General features: G+C 43.1%; 3 protein-coding genes and 1 long non-coding RNA gene across 8 annotated transcripts; 2 read left to right on the forward strand and 2 right to left on the reverse strand.

Moving 5' to 3' along the window:
- Positions 1-55: 55 nt before the first annotated feature.
- Positions 56-5,050, forward strand: LOC125970141 (aquaporin-9-like). Its single transcript, XM_049722163.2, has 6 exons — positions 56-205; positions 291-417; positions 1,347-1,484; positions 1,983-2,101; positions 3,366-3,583; positions 3,903-5,050. Exons 1-6 carry the CDS (start codon positions 128-130, stop codon positions 4,117-4,119), a joined length of 897 nt encoding a protein of 298 aa, XP_049578120.1. The 5' UTR covers positions 56-127; the 3' UTR covers positions 4,120-5,050.
- LOC125970101 (disintegrin and metalloproteinase domain-containing protein 10) lies at positions 4,873-18,153 on the reverse strand. 3 transcript variants are annotated; one of them, XM_049722089.2, is made up of 16 exons: positions 17,975-18,153; positions 15,558-15,708; positions 13,589-13,707; positions 13,211-13,369; positions 12,660-12,760; positions 11,840-11,989; positions 10,000-10,092; positions 9,723-9,906; positions 9,122-9,285; positions 8,816-8,999; positions 8,454-8,604; positions 8,186-8,369; positions 7,999-8,107; positions 7,696-7,916; positions 7,451-7,577; positions 4,873-7,373 (listed from the first exon to the last, which is right to left on the reverse strand). In XM_049722089.2, exons 1-16 carry the CDS (start codon positions 18,039-18,041, stop codon positions 7,189-7,191), a joined length of 2,349 nt encoding a protein of 782 aa, XP_049578046.1. In that variant the 5' UTR covers positions 18,042-18,153; the 3' UTR covers positions 4,873-7,188. The 3 variants fall into 3 exon arrangements, with proteins under 3 accessions (XP_049578046.1, XP_049578045.1, XP_049578047.1); XM_049722088.2 differs by having other exon boundaries at positions 11,840-11,992; XM_049722090.2 differs by lacking the exons at positions 15,558-15,708; positions 17,975-18,153 and adding an exon at positions 14,500-14,649 and having other exon boundaries at positions 11,840-11,992.
- On the forward strand, positions 18,123-18,729 carry LOC125970155 (uncharacterized). Its single transcript, XR_007482015.1, has 2 exons — positions 18,123-18,262; positions 18,325-18,729. It is a non-coding gene; the product is annotated as an uncharacterized lncRNA (long non-coding RNA).
- A 266-nt stretch (positions 18,730-18,995) lies between these two features.
- On the reverse strand, positions 18,996-23,342 carry fan1 (FANCD2 and FANCI associated nuclease 1). 3 transcript variants are annotated; one of them, XM_049722055.2, is made up of 13 exons: positions 21,981-23,342; positions 21,771-21,911; positions 21,454-21,655; positions 21,147-21,380; positions 20,949-21,080; positions 20,708-20,816; positions 20,502-20,621; positions 20,264-20,428; positions 20,039-20,195; positions 19,773-19,876; positions 19,503-19,697; positions 19,282-19,410; positions 18,996-19,197 (listed from the first exon to the last, which is right to left on the reverse strand). In XM_049722055.2, exons 1-13 carry the CDS (start codon positions 23,053-23,055, stop codon positions 19,060-19,062), a joined length of 2,901 nt encoding a protein of 966 aa, XP_049578012.1. In that variant the 5' UTR covers positions 23,056-23,342; the 3' UTR covers positions 18,996-19,059. The 3 variants fall into 3 exon arrangements, with proteins under 3 accessions (XP_049578012.1, XP_049578013.1, XP_049578011.1); XM_049722056.2 differs by having other exon boundaries at positions 20,502-20,585; positions 21,771-21,935; XM_049722054.2 differs by having other exon boundaries at positions 21,771-21,935.
- Positions 23,343-23,648: the final 306 nt, after the last annotated feature.

Raw genomic sequence — 23,648 nt, forward strand, 5'->3', positions numbered from 1 at the left:
TGAATGGCTGCGCTGGGGCAGAGGTGGAGATCAAACATGAGCTCCACTTCTCAGAAGTTAACACAGCAGGACGTTGAGGCACTTTTAATCACAGTCGGCACAGCGAAACATTGAAAGAAGAGAAGCCATGAGGAAACACTGTGCGATCAAACATGGAATACTTAAGGAATTCCTGGCAGAATTCCTTGGGACCTTTGTTTTGGTTGTAAGTAACACTTTGCATTATTCAATTCATTATTTTTCGGTGCTATACTCTCGCTTCATATACGCACATCTTTCTGTGTTTTAAGTTGTTTGGTTGCGGCTCAGTTGCCCAGACAGTCCTCAGTCGAAACTCTTTGGGTGAGCCGCTCACCGTACACATCGGCTTCTCTGTAGGATTGATGATGGCCGTTTACGTGGCCGGTGGAGTATCAGGTAAATATTAGCAGATTGAAAGATGATCTATGCTCAGATTTAAAGCATTCGGCACAGGAATTGCTCATTGTTTTACCATTGTAACCAGATTTGCTATGTTGAACAACTTTTTCTGGTACAGTAGTAGGTGAGCAAATCAGAAACAATTGGCTGGCCATCCATCCATCCATCCATCCATCCATCCATCCATCCATCCATCCATCCATCCATCCATCCATCCATCCATCCATCCATCCATCCATCCATCCATCCATCCATCCATCCATCCTCGAAAGCTCTCGTCGAGACAAATGTGTATACGTTCTGCCTGTGCTGCCTCCCACGTGCCAGTAGTCAGAGCACTGCCCATTGATTTGGTCATGTCAAGTCACAGCCTCTCCAGGGTCGTCCATAACCCGGGGTGCTGCGTGTCCTGCAAACATCGATCGCGGGCCCGCATCCGTGCGTCTGCGGAAAACATTGGCGTCATAACGACTGCCGTTTGAGCAGCAGGACCGAATGGTTTGCACGAAGCTAGGACGTTTGATTTAATTGTTGAAAACAAAAGTCAGTGATGCTATTGTCATCATTTATGGCCAACTATTGTGTCGTTCTTCAACCAAAGCCTGCGACCGCCCTGGGGGGCTGCTTCCCTTCTGCTGTCCCTCGTAAATATGACAGTCTCGCTAATGATGAAGAGGATAACATGGCAGCCTTTAGGGGGCTGTTTGGGAAAGCATTAAAACACGCTTATACACACGCTATCATTTTTTTATACACAACTGATAGAGCTAGCTCGGACTCACACCCGATTACTATTTAAGCAGCGAGACTCGAATCACCTGCAGATCATTTCAGTAGTGTGAGAGCGTTATAGAACGTAGTAGTCCTTGCAACCCGTCATGCCAGCTGCATCCCTTTCTTATTCTTGCCTTTGTCCTCCATCCCAGGGGGCCACGTAAACCCTGCCGTTTCTCTGGCCATGGTGATCCTCGGCAAACTCAAGATCTGGAAGTTTCCTTTCTATGTCATTGCTCAGTTTCTTGGTGCATTTGCTGGAGCTGCTGCTGTATTTGGATTATACTACGGTGAGCGTGCCTGCGTTTTAGTCATTTCTTTCCAGCAGCATTTATTGAGCCAAATATCTGACTGCATGCTATCAAACAAAAATAACACTTCTTATCTTGACAATCATACTCCAAATTTGTCAAATATCGCCAGCTAGTTGTCGACAGTGAAATTGCAGCAAAAATAAATATTGATGAAAACAAATATTTATAAACTGTGCAAATATTTGTCAAACAACATCGCCATCTAGTTGTCAACAATGAAATTACAACAAAAACAAATATTGGTCAAAACAAATATTTATAAACTGTACAAACAAGTAAAAAAGTGGGATGACAAACCTGGAAGCCACTTTGTGCGCTAATTGTACCTATCTATCTAGCGGAGGATCATATGATTGTCAACCTATCGTTGCTAGCATCGATACATAATTTTTCCTCATGGCACACAAATATGGCTGGAAATCACTGCTTTATGTAAATCATTGACAAGTGAGAACTCTGTGAAACCCCTCACAGATGCGTTCATGGACTTCACCAGCGGGATTTTGTCGGTGACAGGAATCAATGCCACCGGTCACATTTTCGCATCTTACCCAGCGAGACACCTCTCGATTCTTGGCGGATTCATTGATCAGGTGAACAACTCACAATGGCCCGATCGCCTTTTATATTGTACTCCCAGTCCCATTCAGACACGAATTAACACAAATTCTCGGAAATGCTGCTAATGTGAAATTGATTGCCCCATTTAGTCAGAGAACATCCCCCTTTTTGCGTTGCTTGCTTTTGGGCTTAATGACCCGATTCACCGGAAGGTCAGAACTACGCTCAACACCATTTCCAGTCTGTCAAATCAGTGCACTGATCCAAAAATAACATGTTGGGGCTAGAAGAGTGTGGAAAACTACATTTGACCCTATTAAAAGGGTCGTGTCAGGAGACAATCCCTTAACAATATTTATGAACACGTCTTGTATACAAGCACTGTAGTCAAGTTAAGACGTAAGCTAATGCTAGCGCTAGCGAGAAGCTAACGATCTAGTTAACACATTGTGCCCCGCAAAAATAATAAAGCACATTTGATGCAATTCATCTGATACAACTACTTAAAATACATCCACAAGAAGTGAAAACAGAGCGTACAGTGCTAAATTCAGCAGAAAGACTGATGCTAATGCTATGAAAACGAGGGGATCATAGACACTCAATAATATGAAAGTGAAATACAGTTTATTATTTTTGTGTCATCTCAAGCTTACCGCTTAGAGATTGAAGTAACTGAATCCTCAATGAAATGAAGTCGCTTGGCAAAACCTTCTCGATTTCTGAAACACTGTTCTTGAACTTGGAGGACTTTGCCCACAGATGTGGAACTTCATCCTGAAATAATGAAATTTAACCTGGCACTTATTTGAGGTTCTGATACTGGGGACGGTGTAAAGAATTGTATGGGTTAATGGATCCAACAACGGAATATTTTGATCTCTTCATTTCGGCATCCTTAAATTGTTTGGACTGTAAAAGTCTCTCCGAGTAATAAAGATGGCGGATTTGCGAAGACGTTTGGCCACACCCATTACCTTGTTTGGTGGCACCACCCCAAAGACTGTGACGTCATGGATAAGAATACTGAAAATAAATGGAGTAAAAATATATCCTTCAAACAGATTATTAAGGTATTTCTGCAGAACCTGGAAGGATTAGATTACATTTTTCTACAATCCTGGAGACTCCAAGTGCACAATAACATTTATTTAAAGGCTAAAAATGTGTATTTTTCATCATATATGCAAATATATGATCAAACCATGTCAAATATCTTTGAAACAGGAACTTTTGCATCTGATTGATCATTTAATCGAACAATCCAAGAAAATGCATTATCCCTCTCGCTTGCAGGTGGTGGGAACCGGCATGCTGGTTCTGTGCATTCTGGCCATCATTGATGGAGGAAACATTGGTGCTCCTAAAGGTGTGGAGCCACTGGCCATCGGGCTGATCATCATGGCCATTGGGGTATCCATGGGACTGAACTGTGGTTACCCCTTGAATCCTGCCAGGGACCTTGGGCCCAGACTGTTCACAGCTGTGGCCGGATGGGGCATGGAGGTCTTCAGGTGACTAATCGGTCCATTAATCCACGTCAAAGTGTTATATTGTGATACATACTACATTGCAAATAAAGTTTTTGCTTATTAGCAAGCAAAATACAAACACCAAAATTGTCAATTGTAAGATACCAGCCATCAATCACATGGCAATGGAATGGTTAGTGCACAAACATATTGATTGAAATAAACGATTAGGCAACAAGCATTGTTGACTTATTATATAACATCACGTGCACTCAACAGACGTGATCAATTGTTGTTGTTGATCCAACATTGTTCCATGACACTGTCCAAAAGTATCAACCCGCCTTTGGTTTCTCTGCAGCACGGCAGGCTACTGGTGGTGGATCCCAGTAGCGGGGCCTATGGTGGGAGCTGTGGTCGCAGCCGTCCTGTACTACCTGCTCGTCGAGCTTCACCACCCCCGTGTGGAAGCCGAAAAGCCTCATGAGGAGGAGGGTGAGGAGGACGAGGAGGAGGAAGATGAGGAGGATGAGGACTGCAGTCTAAAGGACAAATATGAGATGATCACTATGAGTTAAGAGTATTTCTTCCTGTCTCACTTCTACAGAGATAATTCTTTAATCTGCTCGTGTTCAAACGTGACCTCATTAAAAAGTAATGACCATTTTGAATTGATGAGTTGTAAATATTGTATTCTAGTAGATATGGCAAGCATGATGATCTCTCCATCCCCTTCATATTTGCTCCTGTTGTTGTGCTTTTTTTAAACTTTGTTTTTTGTGTGTTTTATGTTGTTAAGCAAACCAGATGTATTCCTGTTGCTTATTTAAATTAAAATGTTTATTTAAATTATTTTTTTTCATTTTACATCTAATGGAGGGTTATATCCCACACCAGTTGCACGAGAATTGAAATCAATAATATAGAAATCCCTACAATACTTCCTAGGAAGGTTTTTATAATACAATATATATAAATTAGCATGGTTATGTGGGCAGCAACAGCTTGAGGGTGCAGATTGAAAATCGATGCAGGCCACATTCCATTGCATGTGCTTAGTGACGTCAAGGCCTGGCACACTCTCCTTTCCTGGTTGATCATTACATAACATAAAGATGTTCATGGAGAATATAAATACATGTCTACCACAGTTCCAGGAAAGGTGGTGGGTTCAATTCCGGGTCCACCCTTCCTGTGTGGAGTTTGCATGTCCTGCGTGGGTTTCCTCACACTACCAGTTAATACAATGTTTATTATTGTGGCTGCTGCTTTGTTTTTGCTTAGATAATAAAACCCTATAAAAAAAAGTGATTATCTACAGAGAGAGCATCTGACAGTAAACAGTGGTCTATTTTATTGAATGAGCTGTTTAATTAATGCATTTCAAGTACTCCAAAAATTACATCTCTTTGCACAATACAATTGAATTTTTGTTGGGTTTTTTTAGTAAAAATGTTCAAAGTGAACAAAAATTTCCAATACTGTATAAAACACAGTGAACATTAAAATCAGACAGTAGTATTACTTTTTAATCGTGTGTTCTGTCGGCCTACATCACCTACAACATTTCAAAATTAATTTAGACATTGCAGTGCACGTTTATCTAAAACCTTTTTTTTTCCCCCCAAATCAAGACTACGAAATGAAAAGAAATTTACAGGCATTATTCTTCTGCTCTTCTAGCCAAACCATGCCACAGGATAACAAAGAATAAAATGAGAATGTCACATTAAATCCATCACACTCAATTGTTTTTATATCATTGATGACAGTGGAGAAAAAGTATCATAAACAAACTCCAGTTGAACTAGCACATACAAAACCATAAATAACTTAAGAGATTTTGTCACATATGAACATCTTTGAATTGGAAAAAAATATTTTTTTTGTAAAGAAATCAGCAGATGTAGCAAAATGTAATTTTTTCAATTAAATGCAAATTTTCAAAGTACTGTACAAGTTTACATGTTAGATTCTGGAGCCAAGAATGACATTTTTTTTTTTTTTTTATAAATCCACTTTTTTTTGTACAGACATAAGCCTGATTCATCATCATGTGACAGACATCAACTGTGACACTTTTCCTCATCACATCCGCAGCAAAACGTAGGATTATTCCAACCCTCAGGACAGTGTTGTAAGACATTACTTGTGATTTGAACTGCATGCACTCAAAACGTAATTAAGAAACTCAATTCAGACCAGTAGGCAAAAATGATGCATGAAATATATAATGCAAATATGATGTGTTTTTAATATGAGAAGCAAACACTGAATCATATCAAGTTGTTATTTTGTGAAAGAATGCCTGAGGTGAAACGCGTCCTTCAAACATAGCCCGCCGGTGCTTTCTGTCATCACAAGTCAAAAACTGGAAAGTGTGAATCCGGAATGGTGAAGTAGCAAAGCCAGGTTATACTAAAAATCTGACTCGACAAGTCTTCTTTCCTTTTATTTTCACATTAAAAAGCATTGTGCTGAGACACTAGTACAGACCCAAATCAATCAATACTTACATTGGATTAATGCCTCTGCATGCCCACAAAGGTTTCCTATCTGAGCAATAAGCCTATTTGTTTTTAATACATCCACACCGAGTCACCTTCAAACTTATTTCTGCACGCATTCCACTAACGCTCAATTCTAAACTAAGCTGCAACTTTCCCTTCACCTCAGCTTCAGTTAGTGGTTATTCATTCTTCGTAAAGCTAAATTAAAAGAGAAAAAAAAAAAGGATGACAAGCAGAGCGATCCTTCCATTACACGACACAAGCAACATGTTAGCAAAAAAATAAAACAATGGAAAGATGACCTTGGAAAAAGAAGGATATGGTGACTTTGTTCAAATTGAGAAACAAGCAACCCAAAGTGAACCTGATTGGGCGACCGCAGAGAGGACCCGACAGCATCAGATGGTCGGTGACAACATCCGAGGAACGCCTGGCGACCGTCATGCCTTTGTTTATGTGTTAAAAGTCCTGAGAGCGCTAACCGAAAAATAAAAACCCCAAAAAAACGAGAAGAGAGCAAAGAATTACACATTTTCAGTAGAAGAAATAGTTCATTTTCACTTATGATACACTAAATATGTACAGTCACATGCAGGAGACTGTCTGCACAAGAGACCGGAGCATGTGTCCTTCGCCGTTTTGGGACATGTGGAAATCACATAAGTGGCGCCAATCCTCCACCGAGTGTCTTGTCTCGCTCTTGTGTGTGTGTGTGTGGCTGGAAGGGCGCAAGAAAAGCACGTGATGACTCGCTGGCAGCCACTCGGAGACGACATCGCAAAAGAACCAAAACACATCACTAAAGTGGACTAAAGCTACGGATGATTTCTTAACTCCTTGGCACTCCTTTGAAATGAACCAAAAGTAGATGACGATTGCAAAAAAAATAATAATAAAAGAAGCTAGACTGCGCTGCGATGGGGACCGCCAATCCAGTCGCTGGATTTTTCTCTGCTTTGCGTTTCTGCAAGATGGAGAACGCAGCGGTGACTAGCAACCATGTCGGGCTTTTCCGTGGATGCAGTGACGCTTTTAAGATTCCCACTGTAGGCACAAGGAGGAGCCAAGGCATTGGAGGGGGTGGCGAGGGGGTGGGGGAGGGTCGCAGGGGGGTGGTGGAAGGGTCCGGGGGGTGTCTCAGCGTCTCATCTGCCCCATCTGATAGTTCTCTCGAGGCTGACGGTGGTGTCGTTGGTGTTGCTGCTGGGCCTGCCGCTGAGGCTGCCTCGGGCCCTGCCGTGGACCGCCGTGGCCGCCGTGCTGGGCCTGATGCTGCACCTGGGAGCTTGCGTGCTGCTGCGCTCGCCGCCTCTTCAACGTGCCTGGCGGGGAGAGAGAGAGCACGCGGGTTAAGACCCCCGTGTGCTCGAGGAATGAAAACTTGCAGTCGGAAACTCACCCGGAAGTGGTTTTGGGGGAGGGAGCTTGGGGTTGCTGCTGGGTGTGTGTACGCTACAGATCTTAATGAAGCCCGCCATGAGCATGATGAGAGCGATGCCCATCAGCAACACTGCCCACCAGTGGGCCTGCAAATAAAAAAAAATCAAGCAAACGCAAAACCCTTATCGGTGTACAAAATAAAAATGTTTGTCAGCTAGAATCACAAGCGTAGAGAAAAGCTGCTTTGGAGTCAAGCATCCGTACCACAATCCACTCGGCAATGTTCTCGTAGAGCTCCGGGTTGAAAATGGCCTTCTTGAGTCGAGCCAGCGGGCCGTCGGCGTCCACAAGGCGACACTTCATGAACACGTCGCAGTAACCCTTGAAGTCGTTGCAGGGTGAGCCGGCCGGCAGGGTGGTCACCTTCTTATTGAAGAAACGCGCCAAACGCTCCGACCCGGTACTGCTGCACGTGTTGGAATTCACTGGAGACATGAGGCCCTGGTCAGCGAGGACAATGGCCGACGAGATGCAGTCCTCTGGGCGCAAATGAATGGCGTGACTCACTCTTTTCCATGCAGCACACGTGACAAAGCTCCGTCTCATCCTTTCCTTCTTGGCTGGCGCACGTGCACGCTTCGAGGCCGTACTTCTTACAGATGGAGCCGGAGCAGCCCTGCAGGCGAGCGGCGGGATCAGGTTAGCCACGTAACGACAGCTCTTAATTTTTTTGTATAACTTGCTGGTGACTCACCCCGTTCAGACAGACTTGAGTCTCGCCGTGACAAGCGGTGAAATTGGCCTTGGGCTCAGATGACGGGCAGTGGGGGCTGCCGCCATTGCACATGCCCTGATGAGCGCACTCCGACTCGTCCCTGCACTTCTCGTTGCGCCCCTTGTAGCTGCACTCAGGGGTGCAACAAGGACCCTGGCTGGGACTGGGAGTGAAAACAAAACAATTTGGCTCAAAAACATCTCAAAAGGACGGTTGATGAATCAGAAACACACATAGTACAATGTACCTGCACACTTTGCCGGGCTTTAATTTGCATTTATTGTTGTCATCCTGGTTGGCATCATAGCAGCACTGGTCCCTGCACTGATCACTGTAGCCGCAGTCACACTCCTCTCCTGGCTCTACCAGGCCGTTTCCACAAATTGGCTGACCAGACTCTAGTTGGAGGGGGAAAAAAATAATACAAACATCAACTTTTTTCCTAGCAACATGACATCTGTAATAATCTAATTTAGTATCCCCTACTGTGATGGCCTGAAAATAAATCATTTACTAAAATTATAACATAGTAATGATTATGGTGTATATTGTTAATCGTCAATTATTTGATGAATATAATTAGGGATTTTCCAACAGCGCGGTACATACCAACGAAGCAGTTGCTTCTTTTTTTCTCCAGCACCTGGCTGATGTTGCGCACGCTACAGATGGAGAATTTGTTGTTGTTGAGCTTGTCTCCTGACGTCGCTCTCGCATACATGATGTAATTGCCCCTCTCCTTTTTGTCTTGGCTCTTGGATTCACCCGGAGTGCACTCCGATCCCGAGTCGTGCTGTGCATTAGAAAGGAAGGGGGGTGGGGGAGACAATGTCAAAAGAAGATCGGGAGACAAAGGTGGCCACGCTCCATTTAATCCATCTTGCCCCGAGCGAATGCAGTACATGATTTACTCACCGGGGAGCCAAAGTTATGGCCCACTTCATGTGCAAAGGTGATATGGGAGACTTTGGGAGGAACGTGGGAGGCGTAGTTCTGGACAGTGATAATCCCCGTGTTGAGAGATTTCTTCTTGCCATCGGAGTACAACTTGCTTTTTTCACAGATGCCTCCAGAACTCCCTGACGACGATAAGAACATTTTAAAACAAGTCGGCCATCCAAAGCATGAATGTAATCCGATAACAAACATTTAAAATTGTATCAGTGTTTCATGAGGATAAGCACCCCCGATCCTTTTTGACTCTAGTTCCCATAACAACCTGAGTCAATTACGGTCTCGAGAAGCCGCTGACTTTTTTTTTCTCCTTCCAGCAATGATGCATTGCTCACTGGGTAATGAGCTCACGCTCTTTATGAGTCAAACTTCTTGACCAGTGAACAGTGAAAAGATGCGATCCATGCGAATAAAAATGTATGTTCTATGTGCCTCCTCTGATTGAATTCAACGCAAGAATAATCAGAATAGCGTATTTAGGCAACTGGTGGCACATAGAACATACTTTGTCTTGAGTTCGCCTACCAATGCATGGCCAACAGTGTCGGTGCTTCTGCAGTACCTGAAGGTGCTCCCACCCAGGCCAAACCCAAGACGCCGTCATCAAAGTCTCTGTCGGTGAAAACATAAGCCAAACAGTAGTCGTCGTGATTCTGCTCCGAATTGAGCTCCAGAAACTTCTCCACTCCGATGTTACCAAAACGAAATGGGTTGGACCTGTGCTTCTCATCATTGGTGGTGTTTATCTGTACGGGAGGAAACGGGCTTGTTTATAGGAAAGACTCTGACGGGCTGTTTTCAGAATAAACAGAAGAGGCTAACTTCAGCCGAGCACTCACTCTGATTCGTTTCACCATGAAACTGATGTTGCGAATCCCTAAGAAGTCCGTGCCCTGATAGATGGCATTAATGGCCTTCACGTGACTGGAGATCTGTAATGGGAAGATAACAACACACAAAGACAAAAGCGGAAAATTTCGATTACCGTATTTGCCGGTGTATTAGTCGACCTTTTTCGATCCAAAATCGACCGAAAAAAATCGACCTCGACTTATACACCGAGTCATAAAATTTAACTTCGTATTCATCGCTTCAAATGTGATGGTAACCAAGGCCGTTTCTCATGCATCTCATTGTGCGTGGGTGTGCGTCCGTCAGGCTCATCAAACAGCGAGAAACTGAATCATTATAAAGCGTTCGTCGCATTAACACGCATCCTCAGCAACAATTTCAAATATTCTCACCTCAATAACGGACATCGAAAGCCAGGCAGCGACGATGACTGCTAGGGGGAAGTACTGGGTATTGGGCAAATGTGCGAGTCATCGCGCGTCAAGCAACGACAATAACTACCGGTAAGTAAACATTCAATCGCCATGTCTAAATGAATGTCGTTGGCACTTAGAAAATATTCGCCAAACTTGGCCAGACTTCCAGGGGAAGAGGCCGAATTTTCACTTGTTCTGGCCGACTGGAGAAACCAGCCGAGGCGGACACTTTACGGCGGTTGAGACGTTGGCACTTAGAAAATATTCGCCAAACTTGGCCGGACTTCCAGGGGAAGAGGCCGAATTTTCACTTGTGGTGGCCGACACGGGGAACCAGCCGAGGCGGACACTTTACGGCGGTTGAGTCGTTGGCACTTAGAAAATATTCGCCAAACTTGGCCGGACTTCCAGGGGAAGAGGCCGAATTTTCACTTGTGGTGGCCGACACGGGGAACCAGCCGAGGCGGACACTTTACGGCGGTTGCGTCGTTGGCACTTAGAAAATATTCGCCAAACTTGGCCGGACTTCCAGGGGAAGAGGCCGAATTTTCACTTGTGGTGGCCGACACGGGGAACCAGCCGAGGCAGACACTTTACGGCGGTTGAGTCGTTGGCACTTAGAAAATATTCGCCAAACTTGGCCAGACTTCCAGGGGAAGAGGCCGAATTTTCACTTGTTCTGGCCGACATGGGGAACCAGCCGGGGCGGACTCTTTATGGCGCAAGAGCCGTTGGCACTTAGAAAATATTCGCCAAACGCTCTCAGGATAGAGAAGACCAAGAAGATGCCCTTTATGACGACAAACTAAACGAAAACGAATGGAACGAGCTTTTCGGAAGTAGCGACGATGAAGACGAATTTTGAACTCTATGTACCGGCAATCACTTTATAATTATAATTTGTAGTTTCTTAACTAAAAATAAACCAGTTTCTAAGAGTGTTCATTGTTGTTAGTCTCTCTCGGCGCGTAATATCACAGGGTCATGAAGTAAATAATATTTAAAATGGCGTATAGATCGCTCGCTACAAACTCGCGAATTTGAACACATTTCGTCAATAAATTTCGCATATTTCTGATTGAATTTTGAAGTTTAATATAATGCAACAATTGAGCTCGACTTATACAAAGGATATATCATAAAATCGTAAATTTCCGTCGAATTTTAGGGGGTCGACTTATACACCAAGTCGACTTATACACCGGCAAATACGGTAAATGCTTTTTATATTTAATTGTCTGGTAGATACTATTCTATTTTCAAGGCTTATTGTAATGCTTCAAACAACGATGTCTAAGACATCTTTATTTGAAGCAACTGCCGTTGAGTCATTACGGCAGTTGCGCAATCAGCGGCGTGTCATGAGTGGCAATCCCACGCTGGCTTGTTTATCAATTTCAGTGCATCTCACCTGAGCGATGACAGCCTCTCTTGTCTTGTAATACTGGTAGAAGAGGTGATCTGTTTGGATGAAGAGCTGGCACGTGTTTTTCTCAGCCTGTGCCATCCTCTTCTTTCTCAGCATCACAGATTCGCTAAGGAGCGGCTGACTGTCGAATGCCTGCTGTGACAGTCGACAGTTAAATATCTTATACTGTGAGGGCATTTACAACCAAACAGCAGCTAAATAAATCATGCCTTCTAGTTTTAAAGGCACAGAACCTTCATATAATATACATTAGTTCTATATACACTATATGATGAACAAAGGGCAAAAGAAGAATTAATGCTAATGCTAAGTGTATTTTTGGCATATTAATTTAGATAAAAACTAAACTCATTTCACAAGGACTAGCAGTTTAGCAGATCGTCCACAATTGTTAAAAAAAAAGAGGCTTCCAGCTGTTTAGTCAAACACTTTACTGCCAAACTAAACAAAACATAGACAATTATTCCAGATTGTGTTTCTAAAACAAGCAAAAATAACTGTCGCTAGCTTAATGCTAATAAACGATACAAACACAATAGACTAGCATCAGCGTCGTAACATTACAAACCTTGACGCAATGGATATTTGAACACAAATGCTAGAGGCTTACTTTTCTGGGCAGTGTGAAATAAAGCTATCTTTTTAAGGAAATAATATTTGAAAGCGTTCTTATATTGAATCTCATTAGGTCGTGTGGTAATGTAATATTGTGGCCGGGCGTAAAATGTTTGCCACTGGGGTAAACATGGAAAGATTTATCACTTCTCCTTCACTTGTACTGCCAGTGTGCGGCAAAGTTCACCTTGTACGTCTCTTCTACAGCAGAGGACTGGTACTTCTTCATCCTCTCAAACACGGAGCTATCGGCACATCCTCCCTCCGGGCCGTACTTGTGAGGATAGTCTGCGTGAAAGAGGCCGACACAACACTGTGAGGATTAAGGAGACAACGTTAGCTACTTAAACCTCTGAGTCACTGTTTGTGATGCTATTCGGGACCAGCTAATAGGTGTCCTTACACGCCACCTGAGCCTGCCTAGCTCTGTCTGCTTACTTTATTTACGAATACCTCTCATATTTAACACCGTCTATATAATTAGGAATGAAATGCTGCTCGGAATCCCTACTAATGTTTAGTAAACAGCTTTAATGAGGCGGTACCCTGAGAGAAAGCTCACGTTACTCAGCTAATGAGCAAGCACCCTGTGCTCTTCAAAGAGGGGCGTCTCACAAATCTGCCTTACATGGGCTCAGCAAGATTAACCTTACACGTTTGGATCACACGTATTCATACACAATTAGGAAATGACAGTCGCTTTGAGTGATTGTGAGCGTCCAGTTGTCAAGGACTCACGTATGTCGTCCTCATGGTAAATGACGGAGTGGAAAGGCACATTTTTGCCCTCCAGATAGCGCTCGGTGGGTTCCACGTAGTAGTTGCCGTGGTAACTCTGAATGAAGCCCTCAAATTTACCATCCACGATGGAACCGTGAGCTAGCGTACCTTTTTCACCTAGGGGAGACAAAATTACACGTATAATTTTGTTTGAGAAGGAAGGCTGAAAGAAAAGTTTTGAGTCATTTGTTGAGCAACATTTCTCGCTTTGTTTCAAATGTTGAAATAATTGGGTGGGGCGACTTGACTCCCTCCTGTTGCAATAGCCTTTAAAAATATTTTGAGCAAGGTCAGAAGGTGAAATGAGGCTGGTCGTTGAATGAAGACTTTTCTCACCGTATATTTCTCCAGTGTAGATATGAGAGGTATCATATGTCGACTCCTGTCCTGAAACGTCCACCTTCAAGTCTGGTGTGAACAAGCTAGTATCTCTCTTCATGCGCAAATTAAAATGCCTGAAATAGAATAAAAATGCAAAATGAACAAAACAACGTGATCAGCAGATTTTTTTTTTTTTTTTAGCAAAGATCTGAAGGATGTTTATTTTTCTAGAGACGTGCGCTTGTGGATTGGGATTCAAATTGGGTCTCTCGAAAGGAGATTGACAACATTCACGCAGGCTTTGAGGAAGCGAAAGAATGCAAATGAGAGAGGGGGGAGTGAGAACATGGCTTCTTCTTTTCAAAGAATGTGCTTCAAAATGGAGGGAAGAAATAAAAAAGCAAACATCTCAAATACAATAAACACTCAAGTCGAGTGCCGCATCTCCACAGGCTGGAGAGCCTAGCTCCAGTTTGACAGTATAAAGGAAAAATCTGGCAGAATATTAATAACATGTTCCATGTTTTTTTATATTCTGGCAGTGACCCTCAAATTAATACAAAATAGCTCACGCATGTTTAAACACGTATTGGAAGGAGAATTGTCTGGCTCCCTTTGTGGAGGACAATTCAAAAGGGAAAAGTCACAGACAAATCTTTGCTTTTTCCAAAGGAAACGGGCGTCTTCCTTCCGTGTTCTGCAGAGCTTTTATCATTCTCCCGCCTATTGAGCAGCGTCTAAGGCTGGCGACGGCAGGCTCTGCTCCACACAGGAAGATAAACACTCTTTGCCGAGCTGCGAGCCAGATGGTCGTGGCAAGTGTGGACACGCTGGTACAAAACGTGCCACCTCATCATTAGAACATTTAAATTTAAAGAAAAAAAAACCCAGACTTTTGCAAAGACACATTTTAAATCATTAATCACCATTTTAACTGCAGATGACAGCGGCGGTGTTATCCAACAGATTTGTACTCAATTAAAAAAAAAAAAGCTAAGCACATAGCTCATTGAACATCTTTCTCAACCTCAAACAAACGCTTCACTTCTCTGACGACAGATTAAAGGCGATGATGTTTTGACTCGTCACAAATCTAATTAGCACCTCATCGTGTTTGCTCTGCTGTCATCTCCGATGCGGCTCGCAGTCACAAAGCAACAAGAGGACATTTTGGTCCCTATTCTTCATCGCATCGTAGCTGCTCGGTTTGAGTCGATGGCTTTTCCGTTGTACTATATTACCGCCTTGAGACGACTGCAGCAAAAGAGGAGACCGGGGAGTATAATACTGCAGCATCTAAAGCTGAGGCTGGAACAGGGAAGATAATCATTGTTATTTTTGTCATTTCTCGCAATGTTCCAGTGATACAGGAATGACTAATACGTTCAACCAACGAGCAACCAGCAGTTGTTGACGTCATGATCTTGCTGTGTTGTGTCCAGTAATTAAGTTATATTTGATGACGTTCAGTCAAGTGCTCTATTGTGATGTTATGACCTGTGCTACCTGACAAGCTACGATGAGCAGTTTGATATGTCAACCGGCGATAAAGTCCTTTCATTCTTTAGTGTCGTAACTGAGCAACAGCAGAACAGCAGCTCTCAGCAGTCACGCTCAATTTCCGAGGTGAATCGTTCAGTCGTTGTTAAAAGCGTGCACTTTGCATTCATCATTTCACAGTAGTGCAATTAGCAAAACAAGAGCCCAAGCTTTGTGGAGATGGTGAAACCATCAATTACTTTATATTGGTGTGATAAAGTTCACCCCCCAAAAAAAACTGAACTGTGTCACCTGGACAAGCTCTTGCCATTGAGCATGTTAGGATGGAAATATATTACAAAGGAGAAATACACTTTTTGCTAATACTTCAAATCAAATGTAAACAACATAAACATGGATGTTTGACAAAAGAGTGAAACAACACATAAGTAGGAATACATATAAAAAAAAAAGGCAAAACATTTTCATTTCAACGTTGACCAACCTTCCATGAGCGTGAAAATCTAAATGAAGAAACTGGTCTTGGTGGGAGAGCGCCCTTTTGGCCCTCTGATGGTCGTTATGTACCACCTCTGTGTCATAAGAAAGGCCTTCATAGTGCAGGATGTACTTGTTGAGGGGATTCCGGTAGTAGCCTGTGTGGAGGGAAGCACAAAGTCTTTAGTCGTTTCATAAGCCTTTGGAAAATACCGCTTCATGATGATATCAGAGGATTACTTTGAGGGACAGCAATTTAATATTATTATATATGAAAATAGAGATTAAGTACATTACATGATCACATCCAGTGGAAAATAAAAGAACACCATAGGCACTCTATTGTTATAATGTGGCAATGTTTCCAAATACAGCTGTAAACTAATAAATGAGCTGTATTAGTATTTTTAGACAAGGTTAAAAATATAGGAAAATGTGGGTCGCTTTCATCTAACTAAAAAGAAACTGTCTTCATGCTGCGCTCGGCTACAGCCCCCAGTGTCACAGTATAATTATTTCTCCACATGAAGAGTGGGTGGTGGGCATGAAGGAGAATGCTGCTCGAGCACCTCCACCCGTTTGTAACACTGCTCCACACTCAAAAGCGGCCTGAATTCCATTTGCACAAAACACGACAACAACGCAACTCTCGGAATAGTGCTGCACAAAATGACAGGGATGTCACTATTTGCCGTGCACTGCGTAATATTTGCAGGGCCATATTATGGCAACGGATTTAAATCAGCAGGAGGTATTTTCAGTCAAAGCACTATGCGAGTCTCTGTAATTACGCCTGAGAGGCGGAATAACCATCATCTGGAGTAAAAATGTAACAGACGGTACAAATACACAGAGCTCGTTCACGGTTGGGCGGCTCGGTGACGCACTGGGTAGCACGTCCGCCTCACAGTTAGGAGGGTGCGGGTTCAATTCCACCTCCGGCCCTCCCTGTGCGGAGTTTGCATGTTCTCCCCGAGCCCACGTGGGTTTTCTCCGGGCACTCCGGTTTCCTCCCACATCCCAAAAACATGCTTGGTAGGCCGATTGACCACTCCAAATTGTCCCTAGGTGTGAGTGCGAGTGCGAATGGTTGTTTGTCTCTGTGTGCCCTGCGATTGGCTGGCAACCGGTTCAGGGTGTCCCCCGCCTACTGCCCGATGACGGCTGGGATAGGCTCCAGCACGCCCGCGACCCCCGTGGGGACTAAGCGGTTCAGAAAATGGATGGATGGATGGATGGATAGTTCACGGTTCATGTGCATTATGAAAAATGTAGGTCTTCACATTAAATTTTTCATTGAGGCGAGTATGAGAAGTAAAAGCCGTGACTATTCAGGAATATTCTAATTTTTACAAGAGACATTTGTGCAATTTATGTGGGGGGGAAAAAAGTACATCATTTTGAAATGATTCAAAGTTCACAACCACCACAAACTGCCTTGCTGCTTTGTGTAGAAACTCCATGCATAGAAAACCTGAGCTGACTTGTTTTATGTTAATGTTATAAGCCAAACAATATAATGTTATATTTTTAAAACTTAGATAAATAAATATATCATTGTGCTTGGGATTTTTTTTTCTTTGTTTAAGTCGTGGTTATATATAGGTTGAGTTGAGGCAACTGAACACTTCATATTGGGTAACAATATTTTGTTGTAACTTTTTAAAAAATATATATAATTGACTGCAATTATTATCCAATTATGGCACTTACATGTTTGATCACACACGCACCAACGATCGAAGAATAAACACTGCCCTGTGCTGCAAAGTAACGGCGCAAGTATTTAATCACACAATCACACAGACATAGACCATATAACAGAATTTTAGAACACTTAAAATAGAAAAGTAACATCGTTTTAAATTGTATATCGTCCCAAAGTTGATTTACGCGGCCGCGGACGCGAGCTGTCAGGACATACAATATAGACTAAATTACAAATTCCGTGTGATGTAAAATTAACAAAAAAAAAAAAAAAAAAAATCCGCGTGAATCGTTAAAATGTAAATTGACTTTAACGGCGATCGTGGAAACGAAACAAAAAGAGTGAGCTATAGATAGCATGAAGCTAACGGTCCAGTCAGTATCTCGCATCTTCTCACAACAATGGACGTCGGCGACATAAGCCCAATAATACAACATAAACCTGGCGATAAGATTAGTGACAACACACGGTGTGACATGAATAAAATGATCGTTTTTCAACGCCCCGCCCGAATCCGTCCAGGACTTTCCGCCGTGCCTCGTTTTAAAGCGAGAACACAGCGAAAAGGGTGCAGTCCCCTTCACAACAAGCAGGCCCCACTGATCCCGAACGTTAGCCGTCAAGCTAGTTTAGCTAGGCAGCCTTTTGGCATGCCCCTTATCCACATCTTTTAACCGCGCAGTCTTTCCTTTTTCCTTCCTAAACGCTTCACTCACCTTGAGTGTCATGCAGCAAGTAGGCGAAAAGGACAAGTTTCAGGAGAAGCATATCGGATAGCTCCATGGTTAAAGCATTGATGCCGTTTGCACTTTATTGTCCTAGTTAGAAAAGCGCAGACGCCCTGTGTGTTTATTGCAGCTTCCACTCGTCGCCCACTCGCTTCTGCGCGGTGACGTCACGCGCAGCGCAGTTGCTATCCGTTCCCCTGAATGCGTCCAGGATCCCGGACACGACATTAGGTACAACTGGACACACTAACTGCATCGAATCACGTCCTTAACGAGGTAATGATGGAGATTTTACCACATTTTGATGTTATAATAATTAATGTGGTTTGAGGTTACAGTGGATCTCCGCTGATCGGGATTGGGCAGGAAAAGCGAAAATCCACGTGACAGATCTACAAAGAAATCCTTGCGTCTGCTCGCAAAGCCTCGAGCATCTGACAGTTCCAGGCCAAAAAGGAAATGGCCACGCTGGGCACTCTTCCAAGTGTCCTGACCCGATTCCGTGATTTTTCTTTCTCTTAAAATCAAGAGGACACGATTTTAATAAGGATTTCAAGATCCCCATGACAAATGAGATTCAGATGATATGGCTATAAATATGATATGGTTAACACTCCTGGTGGGATCCTTCATAGAAAAAAAAAAACCATGTGGTTTGGATTTGAAATGACAATCCTGGAACTTTTCTGACACATCTAATACTATAATAAATTTTTAATGAGCCATTAAAATTAATAAAACAATTTCTTTGTTATCTGTGTTGGTATTTGTTTCAAGCTGAAATATCTGTGCTACAATGTCAAAAAACAGAAAAAAAACCCATCAGCTTTGTGTGAGCTGTGATTATCTTGAGCCCAAAGCTTTTTGTGATCCTGCCTGTACTGAGCAATGATGCTCCTTTTTGTTAGAAGCAGTAGTTTCCTAGATAAATAATGGCACCGCATAGCACATTATACTCCACTCTCACTCACCAGTTCATCCCCACAACTGAGATAAGGAGCAGTCTAGATTAACAATGAAAAAAAGCACTTTATTTCAGTAGGTGAGTGCTTCCTGCGCCCTTTTTTTTTTTTTCATTCGACACGAGATCCTCTGGCTCCGGTGGCCACCACATGACACACCTCCACATCAGCACCGAGTTTTTGCAGCTCATACAGCCAGATCTGTTGCTTCTGGGACAGACGGTCATTTGGCCCCTTCACCTCCACCAGCTAAAACAGCAAACGGCAATGACATAAAGCAAATGGGAATCCCACTTTTTACACTACAAAATTTACATAAATGGATGACCGCACCTTATATGAGTTATCAGATGTGCTCCACACAACAAGATCAGGCAAACCTCCACGGCAGTGTCTGAAGTCTTTCGCCATCCGTGTGATAACTCCTGCCAAGAAGCCTCCACCCATGCAGCACGCGAGAGACTGCAAATAAACGCCATCATAGATCCAATTATGACATCACAAACAATAATATCATTAAAGTGGACCTCATTTGCAATGCGTGACTTATGTACCTGGGCTTGACTTAGCGAAGAAAATCGCTCCCAGTTGGCACATGAACACACTTTACCCTCTTGGGAAATCCAGACTTGCTCCAATATATCGCGCAAGGTTTCAACAGAAGCTTCTCGAATTAACTGTACACGGCAATCTATCGCTTCCCTTCGGTTCTCATAGAAGCAGTCGGTGTAAAAGTCCAGTGGGCAAGCCTGGGACAAAAAAGGGGGAAAGAAACTTGTCCAGATAATTGTCTACAAGTTTGAGCTTGTTTGTGCATATTATACCTGGTAGAGATTCCGGAAGACGTCTGGTATACCGTCCATAAAAATGATGTCCCACAATAGGAGGGCAAAGAGTGTTGAGAATGTTGAGCCCTCTCCGTGGATTCCTGAAGGAATTAAAAAATAATAATAAATAAAAAATCAATTAATAAAAAAAATAAAATAAATATGAATAAATTAAAAATAAATAAATCATATATATATATATATATATATATATATATTTTGCACTTAGATATTTAAAAGTTTTAAGAAGCGCTGATGCTTACCTTGGTCAAAGCCTTGCTGGCGGTAATGTGCTAAAGACAGGTCTTCAACAGAGCATATTACAGTGCCATCGGTGCAGTCGTCGCCGTTTGATGGTACTAGAAAGCGTGATTTTCCGGTGCCCCCTTCATGGGGAAACAGCTGTCCTCGGATGGTCACCTGAAGACAACGAACCAAAGTTCCAAACATGGCACGTTTTAAAATTTACATCTAAAAATAATACCCACATGTCTGACTTCCTGGATATGGAGAGTGGGAAGATCTCTGAGCTGCCGATGGTACTTCTTGAAGCTGGCAGATTCTCTCATTCTCGAAGCTCTCTGGTAGAGGGCCAGCTTGTGTCCTGTTCGCACGAAAGGGTCGGACAAGCCATCTTTGATAGCACGGATAGCCTGCGGGGCATCGGAGGCAGACACTCAAGACAGAGCAGCGTGACGAAGAGAAGCATCAACTTTGTGCACTGACTTTTTCAGGTTTTTTTAAGTGTTGTTGAAGGTTCAGTGCCAGTCTGTCCCACCAGCGCCCTCTACTGTCAGAACAGTAAACATCCTGCAGGAGGAGGCACCGCAACTCATTAACTGCCTCCTGGGATTAAAAAAAAAAAAGGTTTGCTCAACACAGCAGATGATTATTAATTTGTTAAAAAAAATACTTCATCAGAAGACAAAAACCTCATATCGACGTAGCCTCTGTAAGATCCCCACGCCTCTCGACAAAATACGAGTGTAAGCCCATCCTGTGGTGAAGCTGCGTAGGAACACTGGAAGCTCCTTTTGGTGACTTACAAAAGAGTAAATCAAATACAACGTTCTAGTGAGGACATGACAGTCAATTTTTCTTTTCCATCTTAGCCACCAAAACAACCTCACTAAACATTTTTTTTTTATGAGATTTTAAGAACGCAGTCCCAACCTTAGGTCATAACTCATCTTCTGGTCCTGCCACTCATTTTTGGCTGTAGTATACAGGTCCAAAGCTTCTTCCCAGTGACCTGCTTGCATAGCCAAGGTCACCTCCTCCAAGGCCCGCATGGATGCGTCATACCTGAGATGATTCCCACAGTCATGAGAAATGATAGTACCACTCAAAAATCAAAAACTTCTAACAGACCTTATGAGGTCGTCTCTGTCTCGGAACACCTTCGCCATACGCTGCACCGTGTAATCCGGAAAGGTCAAACGACCAGAGTTGACGAGCAAGATGGTATAAAGCTGGTTTTGTCCACCTGCTGCCGTCTCCTCCTCATCCATGGTGTCTGACAAGGAGAAGAGCAAGAGGATGCGGGAAAAAACATCCCGAGGACCACGACACAGACGCACACAGGAACCTGCCAGTTGCTTCGCCCTTTCGGAGTACAAAGAAGGTGATCACATTATTATTTCAGTGAAGTACTTCTACTTGAGACTGGTTACCTCACCTTTTCAAGATGACAGTCCCAATGTTGTTTTGAGCCTGGCTCAGAGAGAAGAATGACTTTTGCTTGCTCAGCCGGAGAAGCCCGTCCACTAGTTGTTGTTTTTGAGTCCCAGATTGGCCCAGATGAAAAGTCTTGGCCAGGGTCTTGAGTTCAGGGGCTGGCAGGAGATCAAGAGCTTCTTCTATACTAGATAGGTCATTCTCTTAAACAAACAAAAAATATTTCCTATGTAAATATATCATTTTAAACACAGTCGACTGTCACCATCTAGTGGCCAAAAGTGGACGTGCATCCTAAACTAGAACAAAATCAGTTACCTGTTTGCAGAAGACCTCCTTGCACCAACTCGTGAGCAACAGGCGCCAAATCACTACATATTTCTTCATAATCAAGTTTCACCACTTGAAGCCACTTCAGTTTCCGCTGGAAAAGTCTCACATACAACTTCTGCCCCATGACTTCAAAAAACAGGAGACATTTATCTTACAAACAAGGCGTTACAGAGAATCTGTTACATTTGGGCATACCTGAGAGCTTCTCAAAGGTTTGCACGAGCGTCATGTCATCCTGATTGAAGAGGGCTCGATCATCGTCGTTCTCCAGCACGGCTTGTAGGACAGTCCTGAAATTGCGTAGGTAGTAGGGGAGTCTTTGTAGGGGTGAAGGGTCACCTGTGATGTCACTCTTGTTTTTCTCAGGCAGACTCACTGTCTGTAAATCACCGCTATTATGAGCGACCTCGTCTGAGTTTGAAAGGAGGTCATAATGCACCGAAGCGGGCATTTCGGGGTTAAGCTTCACTCCATCTCCTGTCTCTTTGCCAAACATTGCTTCCACAGAGCTGGTTACCTCGTGTTTTGGCTTCTTTTTTAAACTAGACCCTTTACTATTGGTAGGTGTCTCTTTTTTTCTTTTAACTAGTTTGGAGGAGGAGAGGAGAGTCACTTTTGGCCACGTCTCTGTTTTGAGCTCTTTTTCAAAACTTGTTTCTGTTGTTGTACATGTCACATGTACATTGGTTGTTAACTCGACGGCTTTTATTGAGTCCATGTTGCTTCCTGAAGCCTGACTGGCAAGGTTTTCTTTCTGTGAGTTGCTAACATCATCCAAAGTTTCTTTGGTTGGATCAGAAAGTGCATGTTTATCTGAGTGGGTTCTGTCATCTGTCTTTTGACATGTTGTAGATATCTTCAAGGAGAGACTTCCGAGGTACAGCTTTCTGACGACAGTCTTGCTACTTATCTCTCGAGACACATTAAGAGAGGTTCTTGACTTAAAATAAGGACTTGTCGTGGTTTCATCTTCCAGCTCTGGATCCAGCTGGGAGGACTTGGAGGAATCCTTGCCAGGTGACACGACAATATTACTTGCTGATGTAGCACTGCTGTCCGTTCTCTCAAAGTTCTTGCACTGCAAATCAATGTGATCATTGATCCCGAATTTGGGAACCATCTGACCACAAAGTGGGCAGGACACTTTGGTAGGTTGCGGGGTGCTGAAGAACGAAGTGATGGGAGTCGCGTTGACAGCGCCGCTTCTCTTCTTGTTCTTGGACAACGATACATTCCGCCTGGTCTTGAGTTTGTCTCCTTTGCCTGCCATGCTCCACGAACAAAGTGAAAAATAGGATTTCAAGTATATTTTCCGACAACCTCTCGTGACGTACTCGCTAACTCGCACATTTCAAGATAGCGTAAATGCTAATTTAGTTTGAAAAAGGGGATGTGAAACAGGTAAAACGCGCAACCGACGCGCTCCTACAACAGAAATTAAGACAGTCCACAATAAAAACAATAACAAACAAAAGCGAGGTGGAAGAGGAAAAACACACCGTTGTAGCATCGGTGCTACATAAGAAACTCCCTTGTCAGGCGAGACAAGTGGAAAACCGAAAGCCTTTCAGACCATAGCAATCGAGCCCAAACGCGTCGATAGGTTTGCCATCCTCCCATGCGCATTACCAAAATTACTAATTTCAACTGTTATGATGGAAGCTCGTTTTACAAAAAAAGTAAATAAACGAATAAAATAAACTAAAAATAACACGCATCAAGACATTTTCCAAAAAGCTTAATTTAAAAAAAAAAAGGAAAAGTAGAATTTTGTAATGTTTCTTTTTTTGTCGTTTGTGGAAACTTGAAAAAATTCACATTGTTTTGCCACAGTTTAACAATGCCAACATCAATAATAACAAT

Source organism: Syngnathus scovelli, chromosome 6, assembly GCF_024217435.2.
Source record: "Syngnathus scovelli strain Florida chromosome 6, RoL_Ssco_1.2, whole genome shotgun sequence".
Lineage (NCBI taxonomy): Eukaryota > Metazoa > Chordata > Actinopteri > Syngnathiformes > Syngnathidae > Syngnathus > Syngnathus scovelli.